Source organism: Rhinoderma darwinii, chromosome 1 (assembly GCF_050947455.1).
Source record: "Rhinoderma darwinii isolate aRhiDar2 chromosome 1, aRhiDar2.hap1, whole genome shotgun sequence".
Classification (NCBI taxonomy): Eukaryota; Metazoa; Chordata; class Amphibia; order Anura; family Rhinodermatidae; genus Rhinoderma; species Rhinoderma darwinii.
In genome coordinates, this window is record NC_134687.1 from 115777462 (window position 1) to 115804651 (window position 27190).

At 40.8% G+C, this 27190-nt stretch overlaps 1 protein-coding gene across 1 annotated transcript in view; it reads right to left on the bottom strand.

Annotated features, from left to right (window-relative positions):
* Positions 1-27190, bottom strand: part of RXFP1 (relaxin family peptide receptor 1) — a 341714-nt gene that overhangs the window by 38199 nt on the left and 276325 nt on the right. The window contains exons 6-10 of the mRNA XM_075849676.1: positions 26688-26759; positions 26526-26597; positions 22009-22080; positions 8529-8603; positions 7454-7525 (exon numbers count right to left, since the gene is read on the bottom strand). Coding sequence (XP_075705791.1) covers positions 7454-7525; positions 8529-8603; positions 22009-22080; positions 26526-26597; positions 26688-26759 — 363 coding nt within the window. The remainder of the gene's footprint in view (positions 1-7453; positions 7526-8528; positions 8604-22008; positions 22081-26525; positions 26598-26687; positions 26760-27190) is intronic.

Here is a 27190-nt window from a genome sequence, read left to right on the forward strand (position 1 = left end):
AATAAGACACACATTTAAAAAGGTACATAATGAATAGAAAGGCTCTATAATGTTACATGGTATAACAGGAAAATAGTCCATCCATATGTTTGCAGCAATAAGGAAATGCACTGTGATCCTTACAATGAGGATATATGGAATGGGTGGTAAATTATCCTATAGGTGGCTGACCCCTCATGTAAAAACCCATCAGGTTGTGGACACAGTAATCCTGGGAAGAGTTAGGGAAAACCTGAATATCAAGGGAATAAAGGAAACCTTACCCATATCAATGGTCATGGAAGCCCGAATACCATGTATAGAATAGGGGTTTTATGCATGGTATTCAGGCTTCCATGACCATTGATATGAGTAAGGTTTCCTTTATTCCCTTGATATTCAGGTTTTCCCTAAGGGTATGTTCACACGCCCTATTTACGGACGTAATTCAAGGGTATGTTCACACGCCCTATTTACGGACGTAATTCAAGGGTATGTTCACACGCCCTATTTACGGACGTAATTCAGGCGTTTAAGCGTCGGCAAACATCTGCCCATTGAATTCAATGGGTCTTACGGTGTTCTGTGCAGATGGGCTTGGGACGTAATTGGAGCCGTTTTTCATTGACTCCATTGAAAAACCGCTTCAATTACGTCCGTAATGGACGCCGCGAAAAACGCGCAATTACGTCTGAAATTCAGGAGCTTTTTTCGCCTGAAAACAGCTCCGTAATTTCAGACGTATTTTACGTTTGGGTGTGAACATACCCTAACTCTTCCCAGGATTACTGTGTCCACAACCTGATGGGTTTTTACATGAGGGGGTCAGCCACCTATAGGATAATTTACCACCCATTCCATATATCCTCATTGTAAGGATCACAGTGCATTTCCTTATTGCTGCATCATATGGATGGTCTGTTTTCCTGTTATACCATGTAACATTATAGTCTTTCTATTCATTATGTACCTTTTTAAATGATTATCTCTGATCCAGGTCGTTGCAGGTGGATGTCAGCTGTTTTTACCAGCCCGTACATGCCGCATATGAGGAGCTGAGCCCGCGCCATATTTGGATAGTACGCCGTACATGTACAGCAAATGTCGCTTAGGGGTTAAATAAAATTAAAATGATAGGTTTAGTTTCAATTAAACAAAATATTTTTTATTTAGTTTTTCTCTGTCCAAAAATAAAATATTGCTTGAGAGAGCAAAAAAAAGTTGTAACATAATCTGTAAAATAGGATATGCAATAAGAAGATTGGCTGTCATGTAATGTAATGAATATACTTATTCACTAAATATAAAGTGTATGCAAAATACTGATTATGTAGATCTCTTACATATTGCAGGATTATTTTATACTTCTCCTCAGAAGGCAAATCCACTCCAAAATAAAAAAAATCGAAATTTTTATTATGTTAAATTATAAGATTTCAAACGAGTAAGTGTTGATTATGCACCGTGTATGGAAAATAGAGTATTAACTGCTGTACCTATACAGCAGGTCTTGTCATTTACGCGCCAGCACATTTTTAGAAATGGCAGTTCATAAAAGAAAGTGGGATAACTGAAAGTTTATGATATGTATATATAAATGGCGGAAGTCAGTGTCGTACCGGGTTACTTTGGACATGTAGTAAAGGGCACCGTATGAGAGGAGCTAGTTCCTGAGGGAGCAGTTTGTCAGAACAAGGCAAGTGGGTGGGATATTTGTCAAGGCATGCGGCTGTGAGGGGAACAAGAGGTGTGAGAGCACAAGGGAGCATGGATATATGAATATACCACTACCCATACTTGTGGGTGGCGCTGGCTAAGCGTCTCTAGTATAAGTTCTAAATACTCACCACATTGCACAAAGCAGCCTTAAAAACCGCTCATACTTACGTAGGTCGTTGTTATTGCGACGCGTCCCTCCATTGCAGTCTGCTCCTGCCTCCCTGGATGACGCTTCAACCCATGTGACTGCTGCAGCCTGTGGTTGGCTGCAGCGGCGGTCACATGGGATGCAACGTCATCACAGGAGGCCGGACTGCAGGAAGGAGGAGGGCGTTCTGGGTAAGTGTGTTTTTGTTTTTTTTTCTCCGTAGCTGCGATTTTTGCTGCGTAATCACCTGGAATACGCCGCAAAAGTTGCAACACTTGGCTTTCTGTTGCAGGTTTTGCATCCCCATCAAATTCAATGGGGAAAACCTGCAACGAAAAATCAACAAAAACGCAGCATAAATTGACATGCTGCGGATTTAAATTCCGCACCGCATGTAAATTTATTAACGTTTACACTGCGCGTTTTTTCCGCAGCGTGGGCATGAGATTTTCTGAATCTCATACACTTTGCTGCTACTGTAAATGCGGCGGAATTTTCGCACAGAATTCCAGTGCGGAAATTCTGCAGTGTTTACGCTACGTGGGAACCCGGCCTTACTGTTAACGGTTTAACCCCTTGACGTACCGGTGCCTCCTGGCTAAAAACTGTCACCCTGTCAAAGCACAGGGTCACAGAACTGTGCTGTCAACTGTTTATGAGAGTTGATCGGGACAGTAAGACTGCAGGGGACCAATCACAGCGGTCCCCGGCTGTCGATTGCTGTGATTGGTCAGTCACAGCAGACTGACCAATCACAGCTACGTGAGAAGGTTATCGGCTGACCAACACCCCACTGTAATGGCCAGGACCGATCAAAGTGATCGCTGCATCTAAGTGTTTTCTAGCCTGTTGACAACCATGATGATTGCCACGGACGCGGGTGTCATCTGTTTGTCACAGCTGACATCGTTCTCTAACGGCCAGGACCGGAGCTAGGCTACGATCTGGCTGATTAACCGCTTAGATGCAGCTATCGCTGCATCTAGGTGATTAGATCGCACCGTATGGTTGCTAATGGCAACCATCGGCAGCCGCGGGGGTTCCAATGGTTGGTATGGCAGCCGTAGACTAACAATCGCTTCCTAGTACGGAAGCCTATTAGGCCCCGCCGGAAGGGGAAGCCTAATAGGCTTGCTGTCAGGGAATAGCTGGCAGCTCTAATACACTGCACTATGTAGGTAGTGCAGTGTATTAGAATAGCGATCAGGGCTTCATGCCTGTCCCCTAGTGGGACAAAAAAAAAAGTTGAAACAAGTTAATAAAAATGTTGTAAAAATGTTAAAGAAAATAAAAGTTTCATGTTAAAAAACACTATAACAGCCTTTTTTCCCATAATAAGTTTTTTATTATAGGAAAAAATTGAAAACTTTAAGAAAAGTACACATATTTGGTATCACCACGTCTGTAAAGACCCGAACTATAAAAATATCGTGCTATTTTACCCGCATGGTGAACACTGTAAAAAAATAAAATAAAAAAGTATTCCAGAATCGCTGTTTGTTAGTCACTACCCCTCCCAAAACAGAATAAAAAAAGGGATCTAAAAGTTGCATGTACCCCAAAATTATACCATTAAAAAACTGCAGCCCGTCCCACAAAAAACAAGCCCTCCCACAGCTTTTTGGACGGAAAAATAAAAAAGTTATGGCTCTCAGAATATGGTGACACAAAAAAATAAATAATTTGAAACAAAAGTGATTTTATTGTGCAGACGCTGCAAAACATAAGAAAAATTTTATACATATGGTATCTCCGTAATCGTATTAACCCGCAGAATAAAGTAAAATTGTAATTTATAGTGCATGGCGAACGCCGTAAAAAAAAGAATAAAGAACTTTAGCAGAATTGCTGGCTTTTGGTCACCTTGCTTGCCAAAAAATGAAATAAAAAGTGATCAAAAGATCGCATGTAACCCAAAATGGTACCAATGAAAAGTAAAGATTGTCCCGCAATAAATAAACCGTCACACAGCTCCGGTGGACAAAAAATAAAGAAGTCCTGGCTCTCAGATTATGGCGATGCAAAATGTGCAGTTTGTCCCAAAAGCGGATAAGATTGGGCACCATTTATCAGTGCGACACCGGCCACATATCTATGAAATACTATTTATTTACCCAATTATTATATACTCTTATTATGCCCTGATGTACCACGCACAGCTTACCTATGCCCCCACATCATAAACTGAAACAACAGCAAAACCACAAACAAAACTACCACTAAGCAAAATTTGCGCTCCAAAAGCCAAATGGCGCTCCCTCCCTTCTGAGCCCTGCAGCGTGCCCAAATAGCAGTTTACGTCCACATAGATGGTATCGCCATACCCGGGAGAACCCACTTAACAGTTTGAGGTATTTGTCTTCAGTGGCACGAACTGGGAACAACATATTCTGCACTAAAATGGCATATACCTGTGGAAATTTTCACTTTGCACCATCGACTGAGCATTAATTTCTAATAATAAAAAAAAAATCTGTGTGGTCAAAATGCTCACTGCAGTCCTTAAAAAAATGCCTTGAGGGGTGCAATTTGGGGGTTTGTTTTACTATTTGACCTCAAAGCCCTGCCATTGTGGGCTAATGTTGCGAAAATCACCAAAATAGGCCTCACATGCGCCTTTCACTCCTAAGCCCTGTCATATGTCCAGGCAAATGATAAATGCCTTGAGGGGTGTAGTTTACAAAATGGGGTCTCTTGGCGCATGGCGCCTGTACACCAGTCCAGAAAAATCTGCGCTCTAAAAGCCAAATGGCACTCCTTCCATTTTGAGCTCTGCCATTTGCCCAAACAGCAGTTTAGGGCCACATATGGGGTATTGCCATACTCCTGAGAAATTGGGTAACAAATTATGTGTTGGTTTTTCTCCTATTACCCCTTGTGGAAGAAAAAATTGGGTGCAAAACTCCATATTTTTGGGGAAAAAAATGATTTTCATTTTCACTGCCTCATTCTAATACAATCTATGAAACACCTGTGGGATCAAAATGCTCACTACACCCCTAGATGATTGCCCTTTATTCCTTGTGAAAATGAAAAAAAAAAAAAAAATCAACATTTTAGTGGAAGGAATGTAGATTTTAATTAATTTTCACTGCTTAATTCCAATAAATTTTGCAAAAAAACAGTGGGGTTAAAATTCTCACTATACTGCTAGATAAATTCCACAAGAGGTTGTAGTTTCCCAAATGGTGTCACTTTTGCGGGGTTTGCACTATTTTGGCCCTTCAGTGGCTTTGCAAATGTAACATGGCGCCGCAAACCATTCCAGTAAAACTTGAGCTCCAAAAGTCAAATGGCGCTCCATCCTTTCTAAGCCCTGCTGTGTGTCTAAACAGCAGTTTATTACCACATATGGGGTATTGCTGTGCTCAGACGAGTTTGCTTTGCAAATATTGGGGTCCTTTTACTCCTTTATCTATTGTAAAAATGAAAAAATCTGAGCTAAAACTAAATTTCATTAGAAAAATTTTAGATTTTCAATTTCACGGCATAATTCCCATAAATTCTGCAAAAACCGTGTGCGGTCAAAATGCTAACTATACCCCTAGAAATATTCCTTGAGGGGTGTAGTTTCAAAAATGGGTCACATTTGGGGGGTTTCCGCTGTTTTCGTCCCTCCAGGGCGTTGCAAACACGACATGGCACTGAAGACTATTCCAGCAAAATCTGCTCTCCAAAATTGAAATGGTGCTCCTTCCCTTGTAAGCCCTGCCGTGGGTCCAAACAGCAGTTTATTACCACATATGGGGCATTGCCGTAATCGGGAGAAGATGCTTTACAAATGTTGGGGTGCTTTATCTAATTTATTCCTTGTAAAAATTAAAATTTTTTATTTTTACAGACCAATTACAATAAGTTTAGTAAAGAAACTGTGGGGTCAAAATGCTAACTATACCCCTAGATAAATGTCTTGAGGGGTGTAGTTTCCAAAATGGGGTCACTTTTAGGGGGTTTCCACTGTTTTGGCACCACAAGACCTCTTCAAACCTGACATGGTGCCTAAAATATATTCTAAAAAAAGGCGGCCCCAAAATCCACTAGGTGCTCCTTTGCTTCTGAGCCCTGTGCATCGGTCCATTACCACACTAGGGACACGTGGGATATTTCTAAAAACGGCAGAATCTGGGCAATAAATATGGAGTTGCGTTTCTCTGGTAAATCTTTCTGTGTTAAAGAATTATTTTTATTACCAATAAGCTAAAGTTCTAAGCCTTGTAACGTCCTAGAAAAATAAAAATACTTTTAAAAAACGATGCAAACATAAAGTAGACATACGGGAAATGTTAACTAGTAACTATTTTGTGTGGTATTGCTATCTGTCTTACAAACAAATACATTTAAATTTAGAAAAATGCTAATTTTTTGCAAATTTTCTATTGTGGTTTTTCACAAATAAACACTGAATATATCGACCAAATTTTACCACTAACATAAAGTACATTGTGTCACGAGAAAACATTCTCAGAATCGCTTGGATACATAAAAGCATTCCAGAATTATTACCACAAAGTGACACATGTCAGATATGAAAAAATTGGCTGTGTCCTTAAGGCCAAAACAGGCTGTGTCCTTAAGGGGGTTAATCTGCTGTTTGATAAAAAGTGGAGTTTTTTTAGCTTCACTAAAAGAAGGAAAGTTCAACTAACAGTCTCTGTGGTTCAAGTGTTCATCACACATTTACACTACATTACAGGCCCACCAGAGGAAATGAGTCAGACGAGCCATCTTTCAGTTATTGCATGCCTTCCTTTATCTGTTTGTAATAAAAAAAAAAAAGGTCATCCATTAAAATAGTAAGCTTTGTAGTATTTTTAAAAAGACCCCAAAAAAGTACAAAATCCCAACTCCAATGTCCGCTTTAGATAGGGTTCCATGCTGCTGGACCTCTTGGGCCCAAGTTATTGGGTCAGAACTTAGGCCCATTGGAAGATTCTCTAGTCAGCAAGTCCAACCCCAACTGAGGTCTACTACAGCGAGGTTCTGCAATGAATGTGTCATTGTGAAACAAAATAACAGGCACTACAGGGTCCTGGGAACTTCCCAGACGCAACAGATCCTGTCAGAAATAGGGAACAAGTTTGTGAAAACCACAGTGCCACCCTAACTGTTTAACATTGTGTCTGAGGCAGGAGTGAGGATGGCATCTATTCTTCAATCTTTGGGCCTCTTGTATAAAAACTGTCTTGTAAATAAGGGGGCTTGTTGGCCTTTGCAACATTATATTTAGAAAAATGAAAACTGAACTTTGCCTGGTTGGACCTGGAAACAAGCACAATTTGAGAAGTTTGTTTTACAGTGTCTCCACTTCACAAAATGTCAATTTATTTTCTATGGAGTCATTGGTTTTTAACTTAATGGTTGCCACCTTAATAAATTGTGTTGCGACAGCAGTGTGATACAACTTGATACGTGCATCTTTCATTATTTTCTATTGACATGAAATGTTGCATTCAGCAGCTACATTGCGACAGCTCAGACAAATGTCACCACGCGACGTAGCCAATGTCCTAAACATACTTTACTACATTTTACTGACACTGTGTGCTTTACATTTAGTAGGCATTGTTTCTATGAAGGTTTCCATTGAAAGCCAAAACAAATACTTACAGAACAGTTAATGTAGTACAGGAACTGAATGTTGTGTTCCTTAAACTGGGAATATAATTGCCTTCAAAATCTCTATAAAATAAAATCCACAATAAACTGTATGAGACAAAGAACTTTTGCAGTGTTTTAAGTAAAGTTAAATTAAGCACTTTAAATTAACCCTAAAAAGGTGTGTTAGGACCTAAGGCTAAATATATAGGTATGTTCACTATTTATCTGCGTGCCCTTTATTTAATCTACATAACATAAACGTGAGATATAGCTATAAATATTTGAACTCCAAGATCATTTAGTTATGTCATTACATATTAGTTACATGTTAACCATAATAATGCTGTAAGGCAATTAAAATGTTTTTATTCAAATTAAAAATGTTTTCCCAATAAAAAATAGCAATAGTTGTCCTTTAAAGCTCTTATATCTTACTTTGCTCACCAATTTACAGTTTCTATATAAATATCATCTACATAAAAAGTTTAGTAACTTTGCAAATACATTGTATTCCTTCTCTTGTAGTGATCAATAGTTACACCATGTATTATAGCCCAACGCTACATTCACAATTCTGCTGGTTGTTATTGGTAACAGCACAAACAGTCGGCAAGACGCTACCATGGTTTTCTTGCTGTAATGTACACAATTGATTGCTTCCATATGCCTTAGAAGGATATATGGATGGCATAGAGGGGGGTCTTGACTGAAGACCACCCACATCTATTAGCCAGAGAGAATAACTGCTGCTGCATGGAAATATGTGTCCACCCTCAACCCCTCTTAATAAGTCAAGCCGCTCTGGCTTTCAGATGATCACTGTGGGTCAGGCTGCTGTAACCCTGAAACCCCTGGCTATAAATATGAAATCAGTGCTATAGAACACTGTCATATACCCTGTTTATTGTGTCAGAATGGTATTAAAGATACGAAAGATAGAAGGTTTTCACACCGCTTAGACTTCTGGGCCTTGGTTTCTAACATAAATGTGACTTTTATATTACTAGTAGTCATTGTAAGCTTCATTGGCTGAGAATAATGAAACCAAACATGTATGATTTTTTCCTTTTCTTTTCATACTTACAACCAGTTTAGTTTCGGCATGTACTGACAAAGAGGCTTATCTGGCAGTCGACCCAAGAAGTTGTTCAGCATGACTCTGAAATGATCAGAATGGAAATGTTGTAAGAGACCATGAATACACTTACAGCAATATCTTTTGCTTTCTGTCTATCTTTCACTTTCTCTCCCTCTCTCTCTCTCTTTCTATTTCTCTCTATCGCTTTCTCTCTCTCGGAGTATTTAATAATGGTGCAAAGAGCTGGTCGAACCCACTAAATATATATATTGGAGTGTGGCCAGTCGCTTGTGCATTGAGCACTGCACATGTGTAGAAGAGATGGGGGTGCAGGGAAATTAGGAGTATGTAAAATTCTAGTTATAAATGACAATACTAGGGATTGGAGGAGCCGAGCACATGGAACAATGAAATGAATGACTGTCTGACAGCTATCATTCTGAATTTCAGGATTCGGGGAGGGAGGGGGACACATCCTGAAACACCTACATTAGGCACCAAGAAAGCTTGTTCCACCCCTATATCTATTTATATATCTATGCGAAACAATATTTAAAAAAAATAATTCTATAATACTGTAGTTACCACAACATATTTTGAGAAAAATCTTAATAATGGTTGTGAAATACATTATCAAAGATAGCAAGTTTCCCACATCATTCAAAGTTACAGTACATAGTTACTTAGGTTGTAAAAAAATTCACATGTCCTGCAATTTCAACCTTTCTCAGACCTAGCTGTTTTATACATCCTAAAATCGTATTTGCTTTTGCAGTTTCGGCTTGACATTGAGTACTGCTGCTTAGCTTACTTGTTACCAGTGTACCCAAGACCTTTTGTTCTATTCCACTTTATGTATACATAATTTAGCCATAGCATTAAAACCAACTGAATAATATGTGATGTGTAGATCCCCTCACGCCACCAAAACAGCTCTGACTCATTGAGATATGTACTCCACAAGACCTCTGAAGGTGTCCTGTAATATCTGTAACCAAGAAGTTAGCAGAAGATATTTTAATTCCGGTGAATTGCAAGATGGGGCTTCCATGGATCGAACTTTTTTTTCCAGCACATCCCACAGATGCTTAATTGGATTAAGATCTGGGAAATTTTAAGGCCAAGTCAACACATTGAACTCATTGACATGTTCCTTTAACCCCTTAAGGACGCAGCCTAGTTTTGCATTAAGGCTCAGAGACCTTTTTTGAAATCTGACATTTTTCACTTTATGTGGTAATAACTTTGGAATGCTTAAATCTATCCAAGCGATTCTGAGACTGTTTTCTCATGAGACTATGGGCTTTATGTTAGTGGTAAAATTTGGTTGATATATTCAGTGTTTAGTTGTAAAAAATTACAAAATTTAGATAAAATTTAGAAAAAATAGAATTTTTCTGAATTTGAATGCATCTGCTTGTAAAACAGATGGTTATACCACCCAAAATAGTTACTTGTTCACATTTCCCATATGTCTACTTTAGATTGGCATCATTTTTTGAACACTTTTATTTTTCTTGGACATAAACAGCAATTTTTCTTAGAACATAAACAGCAATTTCTCATATTTTTAAGAAAATGTCAAAAGCCATTTTTTTAAGGCCTATGTATTAGAAACCCGCATAAAACACCCGATTTTAAAAACTAGACCCCTCAAAGTATTCAAAGCATCATTTAGAAAGTTTTTTTTAACCCTTTATGCATTTCACAGGAATTAAAGCAAAGTGGTGAAATTTGCAAATTTCATTTTTCTTGCGGAATTTCAATTTCATTCAATTTTTTTCTGTAACACAGAAGGTTTTACTAGAGAAACACTACTAAATATGTATTGTCCAGATTCTGCAGTTTTTAGAAATGTCCCACATGTGGCTTTAGTGTGCTTGTGGACTAAAACACAAGCCCCAGAAGCAAAGAAGCACCTAGTGCATTTTGGGGCCTCTTTTTTTTATTAGAATATATTTTAGGCAGCATGCCAGGTTTGAAGAGGTGTTGAGGTGCCAAAAATGTACGAATGCCCCAAAAGTTGTTACCATTTTGACTCCACAGTTTTTACACAGCACGTATTTGAATTGGGCTGTGAAATTAAAAAAATTAAAATTTTTCAATAAAATGTCATTTTTATCAAAATTTTTTATTTTCACAGGGAATAAAATACCCCATTTTGTTGCCCAATTTGTCCTGAGTGCAGCAATACCCCATTTGTGGTTATAAACTGCCGTTTCGGCCCAGTGGAGGGCTCAGAAGGAAAGGACCACCATTTGGCCTACTGGGGATTTTCTGGTGCGAAGTCATGTATGCAGAAGCCCCTGAGGTACCAGTACAGTTGAAATCACCGAGAAGTGACCCCGTTTTAAAAACTACACCCCTTAAGGCATTCATCTAGAGGTGTAGTTAGCATTTTGACCGGAGACATACACCCCATAAACTGTAATGTGGGTTCTCCCGGGTATGGCAATATCCTCAATGTGGCTGTTTACAGGGGTATATTAAAAATCAAGGGATGTATGATAAATTTTAAAACACTCTTTCATACAGAGTCCTGGTTTTTCAGGACACGTGTCACATTGATATATTGTGTCCTTCCTTATACCCCTCATATAGCAGACTTTGCACCTCTTTTGACTTTTTCCCTTTTTGCCAGTTTTCGGAACTTCTTCTGGAAAGTGTTGCCCTGGTACGATGCATGTGGCCTCGCTTTCAGAAGTACTGGGTGTCCCCCTTCTTGTACCTATAGATTAGGTTCTTGATAACCACCTCTTGAAATTCCAGGAAAGTTCCCCTCTGACCTGTACATCGACGTGGCACGGCCTGTATGATGTGCACGGCCAGCTTCTTATACCACACCACATGGCGCTGTAGGGCTTCAGGACTTGATCTGACAAGTCCACCCTCCCATGTATCTATTGTAGTCCAGGATGCAGTCTGGTTTGGGGGTCTCTGTACTGGTACCTCGTACAGGTACATGGGTACTGGTGTGGCCATGTATTGTGAATACAAGGACATCGCTCTTGTCCTTTTACTTGACACACAATATGTTGCTGCTAGATTGTGCCCTGCTCTCACCCCTTCTGAGTGTTTGCCCAAGCTGTGTCTTAGGGAGGCCTCTCAGATTTCTTCTAGCAGTGCCGCATGCCGCAGTACTTCTGGAAGCGAGGCACTTGAAGAGTGGGACGCTGGTATAAAGATTATCCTGATAGAGGTGGTAACCCTGGTCCAGCAGTGGGTGCACCAAATCTCACACAATTTTATCATTAACTCCCATTAAGGGGTAGGGCATTCTGGGGGCTGAATACTGGTGTCCTTCCCTTCATATATCCTAAATTTGTACGTATACCCTGATGCACTCTCGCACAGCTTATACATCTTCACGCCATACCCTGCCCACTTACTCGGCAGGTACTGGCGGAATTCAAGCCTCCCTTTAAAATGTACCAAGGACTCATCAATAGAAATACACTTCTCGGGGGTGTATGCTTGGAAAATCCGGGTACTGAAATTGTCTAATAGGGGTCTCCGTTTATACAAACGGTCAAAGCTGGGGTCATCTCGTTTTGGGCACTGCTCATTATCAGTATAATGTAAGAAGCGAAGTATTGCCTCATTTTTTTTTTTTTAGGTTCCAGTTCAGTTCTGAAGTTGCTTTGTAGGAGCCTATATATTAGAAACCCCTATCAACCACCCCATTTTAGAAATTAGACCCCTCAAAGTATTCACAACAGCATTTAGAATGTTTATTAACCCTTTAGGTGTTGCAGTGGAAGTTAGAGCAAAGTAGAGGTGAAATTTACAAATTTATTTTTTTTGTCAGAAAATCCATTTGATTCCATTTTTTTCAGTAAAACAGAAGGTTTTACCAGAGAAATGCAACTCAATACTAATTGCCCAGATTCTGCAGTTTTGAGAAATATCCCACATGTGGCCCTTGTGCGGTAATGGGCTGAAGCACCGCCCTCCGAAGCAAAGGAGCATGTAGTGGATTTTGAGGCCTCCTTTTTATTAGGTACCATGTCCGGTTTGAAGAGGTCTTGTGGTGCCAAAACAGTGGAAACCCCCCAAAAGTGACCCTATTTTGGAAATTAGACCCCTTGAGGAATTCATTGTAGTTTTCATGGTGTGCATGCGACTTTTTGATCAGTTTTTTTTCTATTTTTAAGAGGCGCGGTGACTAAAAGACAGCAATTCTACTATTGTTTTTTTATTCTAGTTTTTTGGACAGCGTTCACCGTGCGCTATAAATTACATATTCACTTTATTTTGCGAGTCGATACGATTACGGCGATACCTTATGTGTAAAGGATCTGCCAGACACAGCTTCTGTGTCGACGCCCGTGGTTAATCAGTCTGCATCTGCTCCTAGGTCTGATAGAGTGACTCGATCTGCTACCACTCAGGCTGGTAGGCTGAGGAGTGGGAGAACCTATCACAGCCTGGCCAGACGGAGCTAGCGCCCGCCCTCGGTCTATTTATACCTTCATTTCCTGCACTTCCTTTGCCTGTGATTCTGTCTGGTTTCCTGGCTCTGCTGTTCCTGCTAGTGCTATTGACCTCTGCTTCAAATTGACCCTGGCTTTACTGACTACTCTCCTGCTCTGCATTTGGTACCTCGTACACTCCTGGTATGACTCGGCTCGTACACTACTCTCGTTGCTTACGGTGTTGCCGTGGACAACTGCCCCATTTCCCTTAGCTTCTGTGTACCCTTGTCTGTTTGTCTGTCGTGCACTTATTGAGCGTAGCCACCGTCGCCCAGTTGTAAGCCGTCGCCTAGGACGGGCCGTGAAAGTAGGCAGGGACTGAGTGGCGGGTAGATTAGGGCTCACCTGTCTGTCTCCCTACCCCGACATTACATAATCACAGGCCCATATACCTTTTCTACCCAGGTTCCTACACAACTATGGACCCCCTTGAGACCCTGGCTCAGAAAATGCAGGGTCCCTCCCTACAGGTCCAAGCCCTGGCTCAGAGGTGCAACCAGCGTGATACTAACCAGGTAGTGCCCTCCACCTCACCTCTTGAACCCCACCTCTAGTTGCCTGACCGGTTCTCAGGGGGCTGAAAGACTTTTTTCTCCTTTCGGGAGAGTTGTAGGCTCTATTTCCGATTAAGACCCCACTCCTCAGGTACTGAGAGCCAGCGAGTGGGTATAATTATGTCCCGGTTCCAGGACAGCCCCCAAGAATGGGCTTTCTCCTTGGCTCTTGACGCCCCTGAACTTTCCTTTGTTGACCTTTTTTTTCTGCTCTCGGGCTCATCTATGACGAGACTGACAAGACCGCCTTTGCCGAGAGTCAGCTGGTGACCTTAGGTCAGGGTAAGAGACCCGTTGAGGAGTACTGTTTTGACCACTAGGAAGTGGTGCGTAGCTTCTCGGTGGAATGACCCTGCCTTGAGGTGCCAGTTTAGATTATGTCGAACGCCCTGAAAGACCTATTAGTTAGCTCTCCCTCTTCTGACTCTCTAGATCAGGTTATGGCTTGAGCGGTACGTCTTGACCGACGTCTCAGGGAACGACGACTTGAATGTTTTTGTGCCTTCTCCTCTGGCTCCCCCATGATGGCTCCCGAGGTTCCGTTGCTTTGTTCTTCCATGGGAATCTCGGATGAACCAATGCAACTCGGGGCCTCCGTGTCTCCCCAACAACGTAGAGAGCTCCGCAGGAAGAATGGTCTCTGCTTCTACTGTGGGGATGACAAGCATCAAGTGAACAACTGTCCAAGGCGTAAGAATAAGCAGCCGGAAAACTTCCGTGCCTAAGTGACCATCGGGGAGGTCGCTTGGGCGCACAGGTATTTCCCGTAAATATGAAACCTAATAAGATCTTGCTTCCCTTTCAGGTCTCTTTTGAGGGTAGGTCTGCCACCGGCAGTGCCTTCGTGGATTCAGGGTCTTCTGCTAACATTATGTCTGTGGAATTTGCTATGTCTCTAGCTATGCCATTGATTGATTTGCCTAAACCTGTCCCGGTAGTGGGTATCGACTCCACTCCACTTGCTAATGGTTATTTTACGCAGCATACCCCTGTTTTTGAACTCCTTGTTGGCTCCATTCATTTGGAGCAGTGCTCTGTACTGGTGATGCAGGTATTATCGTCCGATTTGGTTTTAGGCCTTCCCCGGTTGCAGATGCGTAATCCCACGTTTAACTGGAATACTGGGGATCTTACCAAATGGGGTAATGAATGCATGATGTCCTGTTTTTCCTGTTAATTTTATTTCTCTCCCTGAGGAGGTGAACACTCTACCTGAGTTTATTCAGGACTTCGTTGATGTTTTTTCTAAAAAGGCCTCCGAAGTGTTACCTCCTCATAGAGAATACGATTGCGCAATCGATTTGGTACCAGGAGCTAAGCTCCCTAAGGGTAGGATTTTTAATCTCTCTTGTCCCAAACATGAGGCCATGAGAGAATATATCCAGGAAAGCCTGGCCAAGGGTTACATTCGCCCCTCTACTTCTCCGGTAGGTGCTGGCTTCTTCTTCGTAGGGAAGTAGGATGGTGGTCTTAGGCCGTGCATCGATTACCGAAACTTGAATAAGGTCACTGTAAGGAACCAGTATCCCCTTCCTTTGATTCCTGATCTCTTCAATCAGGTTCAGGGGGCCCAATGGTTCTCTAAGTTTGATCTTCGGGGGGTCTTATAACCTTATCCGAATCAGAGAAGCAGATGAGTGGAAGACTGCGTTTAACACGCCCGAAGGTCATTTCGAATACCTCGTCATGCCCTCTGGGTTGTATAATGCTCCCGTGGTCTTCCAGAATTTCATAAATGAGATTTTAAGAGACTACCTGGGGGTATTTCTTGTAGTGTACCTTGATGACATACTTGTGTTTTCCAAGGACTGGTCCTCCCACATTGAGCATGTCAGGAAGGTGCTCCAGGTGCTTCGGGAAAACAAACTCTTTGCTAAATCGGAAAAATGTGTGTTTGGGGTGCAGGAGATACCATTTTTGGGTAAAATCCTCACTCCTAATGAATTCCGCATGGACCCTGCCAAGGTTCAGGCTGTGGCCAAATGGGTCCAACCTGCCTACCTGAAGGCATTACAGTGCTACCTGGGGTTTGCTAATTATTACAGGAGATTTATTGCTAACTTCTCGGTCATTGCTAAGCCTCTTACGGATCTTACTCGCAAAGGTGCTGATCTCCTCCACTGGCCTCCGGAGGCGGTCCAGGCTTTTGAGATCCTTAAGAAGTGCTTTATCTCTGCCCCAGTTCTGATTCAGCCTAACCAAATGGAACCATTCATCGTGGAGGTTGACGCCTCCGAGGTGGGAGTGGGTGCTGTCTTGTCCCAGGGTACCAGGTCCCTCACCCATCTCCGTCTCTGTGCCTACTTCTCCAGGAAGTTCTCGCCCACTGAGAGTTACTATGACGTGGGCAACCGCAAACTCTTAGCCATTAAATGGGCATTTGAAGAGTGGCGCCACTTCCTGGATGGGGCTAGGCACCAGGTAACTGTCCTTACCGACCACAAGAATCTGGTTTTCCTAGAATCTGCCCGAAGGCTAAACCCGAGACAAGCTCGATGGGCGTTGTTTTTTACTAGATTCAACTTTGTGGTCACCTATAGGGCTGGGTCTAAAAATATTAAAGCTGATGCACTGTCGCGTAGCTTCATGGCCAGCCCTCCTTCAGAGGAATATCCTGCTTGTGTTTTGCCCCCAGGTATAATCATATCCTCTTTCATTAAACCAAAGAAGAAATCTTGATATAATAATATTTTATCAAAATAATTTTATTTAATCAAAACAAATAATTTAATACACATAAATACAAGAATAATTAAATAAAGATACAAAAATTAATTAAACCCCCCTCCCAAGTATATACTATAGACAATTAAAATAACATAAAATATATGCCAGGTGTATAATAATGGATAAATATGGTAAATGTAATGGTATCAAGTCCTCATGCAGAAAAGCATGAACCCTTAAGGAAGAATAGAAAAGCACTGTATATCTATGTGCACGAACTGCATCAGAGCACCAGAGAGCTGATATGAATAATGCTGTAATCACAAGTCGCTCCAGTGCCAATGATGCACTGATGTGAGTAAAGAGACAAGCACTGAAACAAGAAGGGAAGAAATATCGACTACAATGAGTGAACTATACCTGCAGAGGACATGATGGAAGAAATGATACACCTGGACACCGAGCACCTCGACGCGCGTTTCGCAACCTTCGTCAGGTTGCGAAGGTTGCGAAACGCGCGTCGAGGTGCTCGGTGTCCAGGTGTATCATTTCTTCCATCATGTCCTCTGCAGGTATAGTTCACTCATTGTAGTCGATATTTCTTCCCTTCTTGTTTCAGTGCTTGTCTCTTTACTCACATCAGTGCATCATTGGCACTGGAGCGACTTGTGATTACAGCATTATTCATATCAGCTCTCTGGTGCTCTGATGCAGTTCGTGCACATAGATCTACAGTGCTTTTCTATTCTTCCTTAAGGGTTCATGCTTTTCTGCATGAGGACTTGATACCATTACATTTACCATATTTACCATCTTTATCCATTATTATACACCTGGCATATATTTTATGTTATTTTAATTGTCTATAGTATATACTTGGGAGGGGGGTTTAATTAATTTTTGTATCTTTATTTAATTATTCTTGTATTTATGTGTATTAAATTATTTGTTTTGATTAAATAAAATTATTTTGATAAAATATTATTATATCAAGATTTCTTCTTTGGTTTAATGAATATGGATATGTGATTTCTTGAGCATGATATTTTGGCTAAGCAAATATATATATAGGTTATAATCATATCCTCTGTTGATTTTGACTTAGTCTCCGAAATTGCGGCTGATCAAGGTTCAGCTCCCGGGAACCTTCCTGAGAACAAGATGTTTGTTCCCCTGCAATTAAGGCTAAGGGTACTCAGGGAAAATCATGACTCTGCACTATCTGGCCATCCAGGCATCCTGGGTACCAAGCACCTCATTGCTAGAAACTATTGGTGGCCTGGGTTGCCTAAAGACGTTAAGGCCTACGTCGCCACTTGTGAAATTTGTGCTAGGTCCAAGACTCCCAGGTCCCGACCAGCGGGCTTACTATGTTCTTTGCCCATTCCCCAGAGACCTTGGACCCATATCTCCATGGATTTTATCACCGATCTGCCTCTATCTCAAGGCAAGTCGGTGGTGTGGGTTCTAGTAGACCGCTTCAGTAAGATGTGCCATTTTGTGCCCCTCAAGAAACTACCCAATGCCAAGACGTTAGCTACCTTGTTTGTCAAACACATCCTGCGTCTCCATGGTGTTCCTGTCAATATTGTTTCTGACAGAGGAGTAAAATTTGTTTCATTGTTTTGGAGAGCTTTCTGTAAAAAGTTGGAGATTGATCTGTCCTTCTCCTCGGCCTTCTATCCTGAAACTAATGGCCAAACTGAGAGGACTAATCAGTCTCTAGAACAATATTTAAGGTGTTTTATCTCCGACTGTCAATATGATTGGGTCTCCTTCATTCCCCTCGCCGAATTTTCCCTTAATAACCGGGTCAGTAACTCGTCAGGGGTCTCCCCCTTTTTCTGTAATTTTGGGTTTAATCCATGGTTCTCCTCCGTTTCACCTGGTGATTCCAACAATCCAGAGGTAGAAGTAGTTCATCGGGAACTGTGCACAGTCTGGGCCCAGGTTCAGAAGAACCTAGAGGTGTCCCAGAGCATACAAGGGACTCAGGCAGATAGAAGACGTTCTGCTAACCCCTTGTTTGTGGTCGGGGATCTGGAGTGGCTGTCTTAAAAAAATTTGCGTCTTAAAGTTCCGTCCAAAAAATTTGCTCCCCGGTATATAGGACCGTACAAGGTCATTGAGGTCCTTAACCCTGTCTCCTTCCGGCTGGAGTTCCCCCCGTCTTTTCAAATACACGACGTATTTCATGCCTCCCTTAGAAACGCTGCTCCCCGTCCTTGGCTACCTCGAGGAAACCTCCGGTCCCTGTTCCCACCCCTGAAGGGGTAGAATTCGAGGTGGCCAAGATTGTGGATAGCAGGATGGTCCAAGGCTCCCTCCAGTACCTGGTCCATTGGAGAGGATACGGGCCTGAGGAGAGGACTTGGGTACCCGCCCGGGATGTTCACACTGGGGTATTGCTCAGGAGGTTCCATCTTCGGTTCCCCAATAAGCCAGGTCCACCTAGATGGGGTCCAGTGGCCCCTCATAAAAGGGGGGGGGTACTGTAAAGGATCTGCCAGACACAGCTTCTGTGTCGATGCCCGGTGGTAATCAGTCTGCATCTGCTCCTAGGTCTGCTAGAGTGACTCGATCTGCTACCACTCAGGCTGGTAGGCTGTGGAGTGGGAGAACCTATCACAGCCTGGCCAGACGGAGCTAGCTCCCGCCCTCGTTCTATTTATACCTTAATTTCCTGCTCTTCCTTTGCCTGTGATTCTGTCTGGTTTCCTGGGTCTGCTGTTCCTGCTAGTACTATTGACCTCTGCTTCAAATTGATCCTGGCTTTACTGACTACTCTCCTGCTCTGCGTTTGGTACCTCGTACACTCCTGGTTTGACTAGGCTCGTTCACTACTCTTGTTGCTCACTGTGTTGCTTTGGGCAACTACCCCATTTCCCTTAGCTTCTGTGTACCCTTGTCTGTTTGTCTGTCGTGCACTTATTGAGCGTAGGGACCGTCGCCCAGTTGTACGCCATCGCCTAGGATGGGCCGTGCAAGTAGGCAGGGACTGAGTGGCAGGTAGATTAGGGCTCACCTGTCTGTCTCCCTACCCCGACATTACATAATGTTTATAGTTTTTTTTATGTCTTATGGCGTTTGCACAATAAAATACTTTTTGTAAAAAATCATTTACTTTTTGTGTTGCCATATTCTAAGAGCCATAACTTTTTTATTTTTCCATCAAGAAAGCCGTGTGAGGATTTCTTTTTTGCTTGTTTTGATCAGTACCATTTTTATGTACATGCGACTTTTTGATCTCTTAGGTGAAGTGACCAAACAATTGTGATTCTGGTATGGTTTATTATTATTTTCTTTTATGGCGTTCACCCCGCGGGATAAATAATGACATAATTTTGTAGTTCAGGCCGTTACGGACGCGGCGATACCAATTATGTATAGTTTATTTGTTTATTTTTATTAATAATAAAGGACTGATGAGGGGAAAAGGGGGATTTTTACTTTTAGCACTTTCATTTTCTTATTTTTACACAACTTTTTTTTACTTATGTACACTTGGGAACTTGAGGGCAGGAGGCCCTGATCGCTATTCTAATACACTGCACTACATGCACTATCATGTAGCGGGCCGTCAATGGTGGTGTAACCCCTAAGAATCCGCGATCGCTATTGCACGCGGCTTCTAAGGGGTTAATCGGCGGGGACCTCCGCGATCGGTCCCTGCACACTGAGCTGCGATAGCCTGCTGTCGGAAACAGCAGGTATCACAGCTCAAACACGCGTTGGGGAAAGATGGCGCCGTGTTAACTCAGGTCAGTACTATTACTGAGCTGAGCGCGAACGATGTGCTCAGCCCGATGTAATAGTACTGAGCTGAGCGGGAAGGGGTTAAACCATTCCTGAACAATGGACCAGTCTTCACTCTCCACGGGCATCAATGAGCTTTGGGTTCTCATGATCCTTTCACTGGTTCAACTGTTCTTTGTTCTTGGATCACTTTTGGTAGGTAGTGTCCGCTGCATACTGGGGACACCTCACAAGACCTGCTGTTTTAGAGATGTTCTGACCCAGTTGACTAGCCATCACAATTTGTCCCTTGTCAAAGTCACACAGATCCTTACACTTGCCCATTTTTCTTTCTTCCAACACATCCACTTCAAAAACTGACTTTTCACTTGTTGCCCAATATATTTTACCCCTTGACAGACACCATTGTCACAAGATAATCAATGTGATTCACTTCACCTGTCAGTGGTTTTAATGTTATGGCTGGATGGTGTATGCAGTAATACTATTACTGTGGCTTACGTGCATCACTTTACATTTATTACCATTACATTTCATCTGCAACGTTCTTGCCCATGTTGACCGTTTATTGATATCAAGTGTCCTGCATAGTTTTGTGTTAACAGTAAAAACTCACACTTAACTTTCTATACCATCCATAAATGTATGGTCAGCAAAATGTATTATACATACAATTAAATATAATGTAGTGATAATCACCTAACTTAAATAGGCCACATGCTCTTTTCCATTAGCTGGCATGATTTTTTTCTCTGCCTATCCCTGTTGCTACAGTCACAGCGTGTATTAATAAAAGCCGAGTCCTGTTTATCACTGCCACACAGTGAGCATCTTGTCCTATATGAATTTATACCACCACGAGATTGAATTTAATACACCGCGAGAACTGTCAATCAATCTGTGTGGGCATGGGGGAAGCAGAACTCACAGTCCTTATATTATTTAAACAGTTTTTTTTACAGAAAAAAACCGGAATCAGTGTCAATTTATTCTCTTATATGCAGTCCTCCGATAGGAAAGAATAAGAGACTTGACAAATTTGCTTTAAATACAGAGCTAAGGTAAATACCCCAATACTGAACTATAGGGATGTTGGTCTGATTGAAGTCAAATTTGTTATACCCTCAGAGGCGACTGTATAGAATAAACCTAATTTTTTTCTCAGAACAGCTTGAATTTGTAATGCTAGAGATCCATCAAAGTGTGAGAAAATAGGTATTTCGTTCCATGTTGACTTGATAGCATCATACAACTACTGAAAATTTGTCAGCTGAACATCTGTTCCTTCGCCTACCGAAGATGCTCAATTTGATTGAGATGTGTTAGCTCTACAGGCCACTGAAGTACACTGAACTAATTGTGGAGTCAGTGTGAGACGATGTGTGCTTTGCGGCAAATTGAGTTATGGCATATCCACATATGTATCTTTTTGCTGAATGCTTTTATTTTTGCATTTTTTTTTGCGCAGGGGATTCAAATTGATCTATGACTGATATTGAACAGCGGATATGTTTTTATTTTCAGGGTGCAAAGGTCATAGTATAGTTGTTTTTGGACCTGTAAAAACTGATCGTCACTGATCTATGCAAATTGATTTTAGTTTCCATCCCACAGAAATCAATGGGATACATTAAAGAATACTTTTGAAACATTTTACTTTCCAAAACACATTAAAAAAAACAACATAATATTAACATAACCTTTTCCTTCTACATATGTGGTGATGATCACACTTCATACATATGTATAAAGCTATGTTCACATCTGCGATAGAGGCCTGTGTCGCAGATTGCATCAGACTTAATGGAAAAAATAGCACTGCATTCAGCGCTATTTTTCCGTCAAAACACCTGACACCTTGGTGGAACCCGACGGTCCCATTATAAATCAATGGATTCCGTAGGGCGTGCTGGTATTTTCCTTGTGGCAGATCCGGCACTGCATCGTGGCTTCCGTTTTTTATGTAACGACAGAGATGTGAATGGAGTCGAACCCACTAAATGACACATTAAAAGTTATAATTGTTTGACTTACAATAGTATGAGTGAATTTAATCCTTGGAATATCTGCGGGGAGATACGGTTAATTTTGTTGTTCTCAATGACTCTAAATAAAATAACAGAAAACACATTAAACATGTGACAAACAATATTTGACTTTATTTTAATGTTTTGTAGCTAGATTTTTTTGTCAATAATACATAATAATGTTGATTACCAGATAAAATAAATGTAAACTAGATATAAACTTAGTCTTAACGTAATTAGATATAAAATTACATTGACGTAACTGTACATAATGGATTGGCTTACATTAAGCCACCATGACGTACAGTTATGTCATGGTGATTGGGCGTGCACAGAAGCTGTTTCCGAGCTATCACCGCAGGATCCCAGTGTTGACGGATAGCCGGGCTCCCCCTGCAATAGCCAGGAACAGCGGTAACTCAGATCCCGGCCATTTAACCCCATAAATTCAGCATTTAAGTGCTTCGAAACAGGGTGGAGCTATCGCGGGCCGCCAATGAGTTTCCATGGCTGCTGGGGTCCTACAGGCCTACATTGGCAGGATGCCTATTAGGCTGTGACAGAAGCACAACCTAACAGACTGCGTTTTACTCTGACAGGCAGTAATTTTTTTGTATACTAAATATACCAAAGAATTACATAAGCGATCACAAGATCGCTTTGTGAAGTCCCTTAGTGGCACTAAAAAATTATTAAAGAAAGTGAAATTACAGTTAAGAAAAAAATATTGCTCAGTAAAAAATACAGAAGTTTCTATACAAAGTGGTATTATTTTGTAAAAGTGTAAGAAAATATAAAGAGACCCATATATATATATATATATATATATATATATATATATATATATATATACAGTGAAGGAAATAAGTATTTGATCCCTTGCTGATTTTGTAAGTTTGCCCACTGTCAAAGACATGAACAGTCTAGAATTTTTAGGCTAGGTTAACTTTACCAGTGAGAGATAGATTATATTTAAAAAAAAACTGAAAATCACATTGTCAAAATTATATATATTTATTTGCATTGTGCACAGAGAAATAAGTATTTGATCCCTTTGGCAAACAAGACTTAATACTTGGTGGCAAAACCCTTGTTGGCAAGCACAGCAGTCAGACGTTTTTTTGTAGTTGATGATGAGGTTTGCACACATGTTAGATGGAATTTTGGCCCACTCCTCTTTGCAGATCATCTGTAAATCATTAAGATTTCGAGGCTGTCGCTTGGCAACTCGGATCTTCAGCTCCCTCCATTAGAGCCACTCCTTTGTTGCCTTGGCTGTATGTTTCGGGTCATTGTCGTGCTGGAAGACCCAACCACGAGCCATTTTTAATGTCCTGGTGGAGGGAAGGAGGTTGTCACTCAGGATTTGACGGTACATGGCTCCATCCATTCTCCCATTGATGCGGTGAAGTAGTCCTGTGCCCTTAGCAGAGAAACATTTCTCTTCCTCCAAACACGGCGAGTTGAGTTAATGCCAAAGAGCTCAATTTTAGTCTCATCTGACCACAGCACCTTCTCCCAATCACTCTCAGAATTATCCAGATGTTAATTTGCAAACTTCAGACGGGCCTGTACATGTGCCTTCTTGAGCAGGGGGACCTTGCGGGCGCTGCAAGATTTTAATCCATTACGGCGTAATGTGTTACCAATGGTTTTCTTGGTGACTGTGGTCCCAGCTGCCTTGAGATCATTAATAAGTTCCCCCCGTGTAGTTTTCGGCTGAGCTCTCACCTTCCTCAGGATCAAGGTGAGATTTTGCATGGAGCCCCAGATCGATGTCGATTGACAGTCATTTTGTATGTCTTCCATTTTCTTACTATTGCACCAACAGTTGTCTCCTTCTCACCCAGCGTCTTACTTATGGTTTTGTAGCCCATTCCAGCCTTGTGCAGGTCTATGATCTTGTCCCTGACATCCTTAGAAAGCTCTTTGGTCTTGCCCATGTTGTAGAGGTTAGAGTCAGACTGAATAATTGAGTCTGTGGACAGGAGTCTTTTATACAGGTGACCATTTAAGACAGCTGTCTTTAATGCAGGCACCAAGTTGATTTGGAGCGTGTAACTGGTCTGGAGGAGGCTGAACTCTTAATGGTTGGTAGGGGATCAAATACTTATTTCTCTGTGCACAATGCAAATAAATATATATAATTTTGACAATGTGATTTTCTGTTTTTTTTTAAAATATAATCTATCTCTCACTGGTAAAATTAACCTAGCCTAAAAATTCTAGACTGTTCATGACTTTGACAGTGGGCAAACTTACAAAATCAGCAAGGGATCAAATACTTATTTCCTTCACTGTATGTATATATATATATATATATATATATATATATATATATATATATATATATATATATATATAGATATACACTGTATATAACTATGGTATTGTGCAATCGTAACAACCACAAAAAATAAAGTTAAACTGTTATTTAAACCGCCTTCATATGGCTACATCGACCTCACAATAAAAAATGATTTTAAGGCTACGTTCACACTGGGCGGTATAGCTGCAGATTTCTCAGCCGTATTTGCAGTCAGAAAATCTTCAGCATATTACAATAGCAGCAAAGGAGTTGAGATTTGAACTAATCTCATCCATACGCTGATAAAAAATCCACAGAGAAAACGTGCATAAATTGACCTGCGTTGCATTTTTGTTGCAGATTTCTCCTATTAGGTTTAATGGGGAAGTAAAATTCTGCAACAAATTGGAAATATTTTTGCTGCAGAAAAACTGAGTCCGCAGCAAAAAAAAACAAAAACCTAGCATTGCCATAGCAACCGCTCCTTGTTCCGCATCTGTTCTCCAGGCTGCTGGGCTCCTAGGATGACGTTTCATTCCATGTGACTGCTGCACATGGGAGGCCAGCTGTAAGTAGACCAGATGTGGGGAGCAGGCACGGGTCACATTGGCAACGCCAGGGAGGTAAGCAAGGACTCGGCCATACTATCAGCTCAAGTTTGGTGCAGATTTTCGACTGGAATGCCCTGTGGATTCTGGGTGAGATTTCCTGCAGAGTTTTTACACATGTGATCATACCCTAATTGTACAAAAGAAGTAAAACTTAAAAAAAAACTATACTTATTTGATATTGCCATAATTGTACCGACTCATAGAATAAAGGTAACCGTTTATTTACACCGCACGGTGAATGGTGTAAATTTAAAATGTAAAAAACAATGGTGGATTTGCTGTTTTTTCTATTCCCCCAGAAAGAGTTAATAAAGTTAAAGAGGCTCTGTCACCAGATTATCAAATCCCTATCCCCTATTGCATGTGATCAGCGCTGCAATGTAGATAACAGTAACATTATTTTATTTTTTTAAACGATCATTTTTGGCCAAGTTATGAGCAATTTTATATTCATGCAAATGAGCCTTTCTAATGGACAACTGGGCGTGTTTTCTCTTATTTCCAACTGGGCGTGTATTGTGTTTGTAACATCTGGGCGTGTTTACTTGTTTTACTAGCTGGGCATTGTGAATAGAAGTGTATGATGCTGACATACACTTCTATTTACAACGCCCTCTAGTAAAACAAGTAAACACGCCCAGATGTTACAAACACAATACACGCCCAGTTGGAAATAAGAGAAAACAAGCCCAGTTGTCCATTAGAAAGGCTCATTTGCATAAATATAAAATTGCTCATAACTTGGCCAAAAAATGATCGTTTAAAAAATAAAAAAATGTTACTGTTCTACATTGCAGCGCCGATCACATGCAATAGGAGATAGGGATTTGATAATCTGGTGACAGAGCCTCTTTAATCAATAAGTTATATGTACCACAAAATAACTTAACACCTTAACAACAAAATCAGCTTGGTAATTTAGGGGTTAAATAGCTAGTCTAATATCAGACTTGCTCCTTTCAGCGGTTTGATTGATTAATGCCGGGCTGTCTGGATTCCAGATTCCCCACTGGCTTCTCTATTACCAAAGGAAATCATCTGTGCTGAGCAGAATCTCATGCATCACATAATACTGTTAAGGAGGCACTCATCTGTCATAACGTCTAACTGCGGCAGGACAATGACCAAATAAATTCAGAACCATAAATATCTTGATTAACCTCCATCTGAGAAAAAAGAGAGTTCTCCAAAAGTTTGTAGAATACTTTCAGGGTCAAGATTGCTATTTCTCCACCTACTCTGACATGTATTCTTTGACATGTAACAATCGGTCACTTAAAGGGATACCATCTAAAATCATGTTACAACATCATAGAGCTCAGATCCCCAGAGATTCCTAAAACTAAAGGGCCATGGCATTCTGTAGCCTAAAACAATCTCCAACATATTGAATTCAGTAGAGATCTATTTCAACATGCAGACACAAACACCTCAAATTGGCAATAACAAATATAGAACGGAATTCTACTTTTATATTTGCTTATGGTTTGTGAAATGAATTATGGGGCTAAATAGTTTTAATAAAGTTAATATATTATGATTATAATGACCTCAATGCCATAAAAAAATATGGTTCAAATGTGAAAGGTAAAATAGAAAACTTACAACCATTCCAGGGTGTTAAGGTCTTGAAATACTCCGGGCTTAAGTGTCGTTATTACATTGTGACTCAAGTAACTATAAAAAAAAATATTACAAAATTAAGTAGGAAACTTAATTATTGCCAGTAGATCCTACATATATTATTAAAATCACTCCGGCACTTACAGTTTTGTTAGGTTGTGGAGTCCTCTGAATGCATTCACAGATATGGTCTTTATCCTGTTATGCTGTAGATACCTTTTTAAAATTGAAGAAAATACATCTATTACTTACAAGATCCATCTATTACTTAGAAGTGGTTGTTGATAGCTTGTAGAACACTAGATGGTGCTACAGAATACACAAAGAGTGATTATATGATCAACCAAGAACCGTCCGATATATTCTGTAATCAAAACAAGAATAACGCAAATTATACAAATGATACAATCTACTTATCATCCACATTTTCCCCATTTGGCACTCGATACCTTAAAATAAAACTTGGTAATTAGCCTGGGCGCTATTACGTCTATTTTTATGCTTCATTATCAGTGAACAGTTTGAAGTTGATGCATGAAAGAATTGAACAAAGTAAAAGCTTAAAATAATACAATGAATTCATCTTTTGATACGTACCATGTTTACAATTTAGTGCTATGCTAGGCACTGTATGGAAATAGATCTAT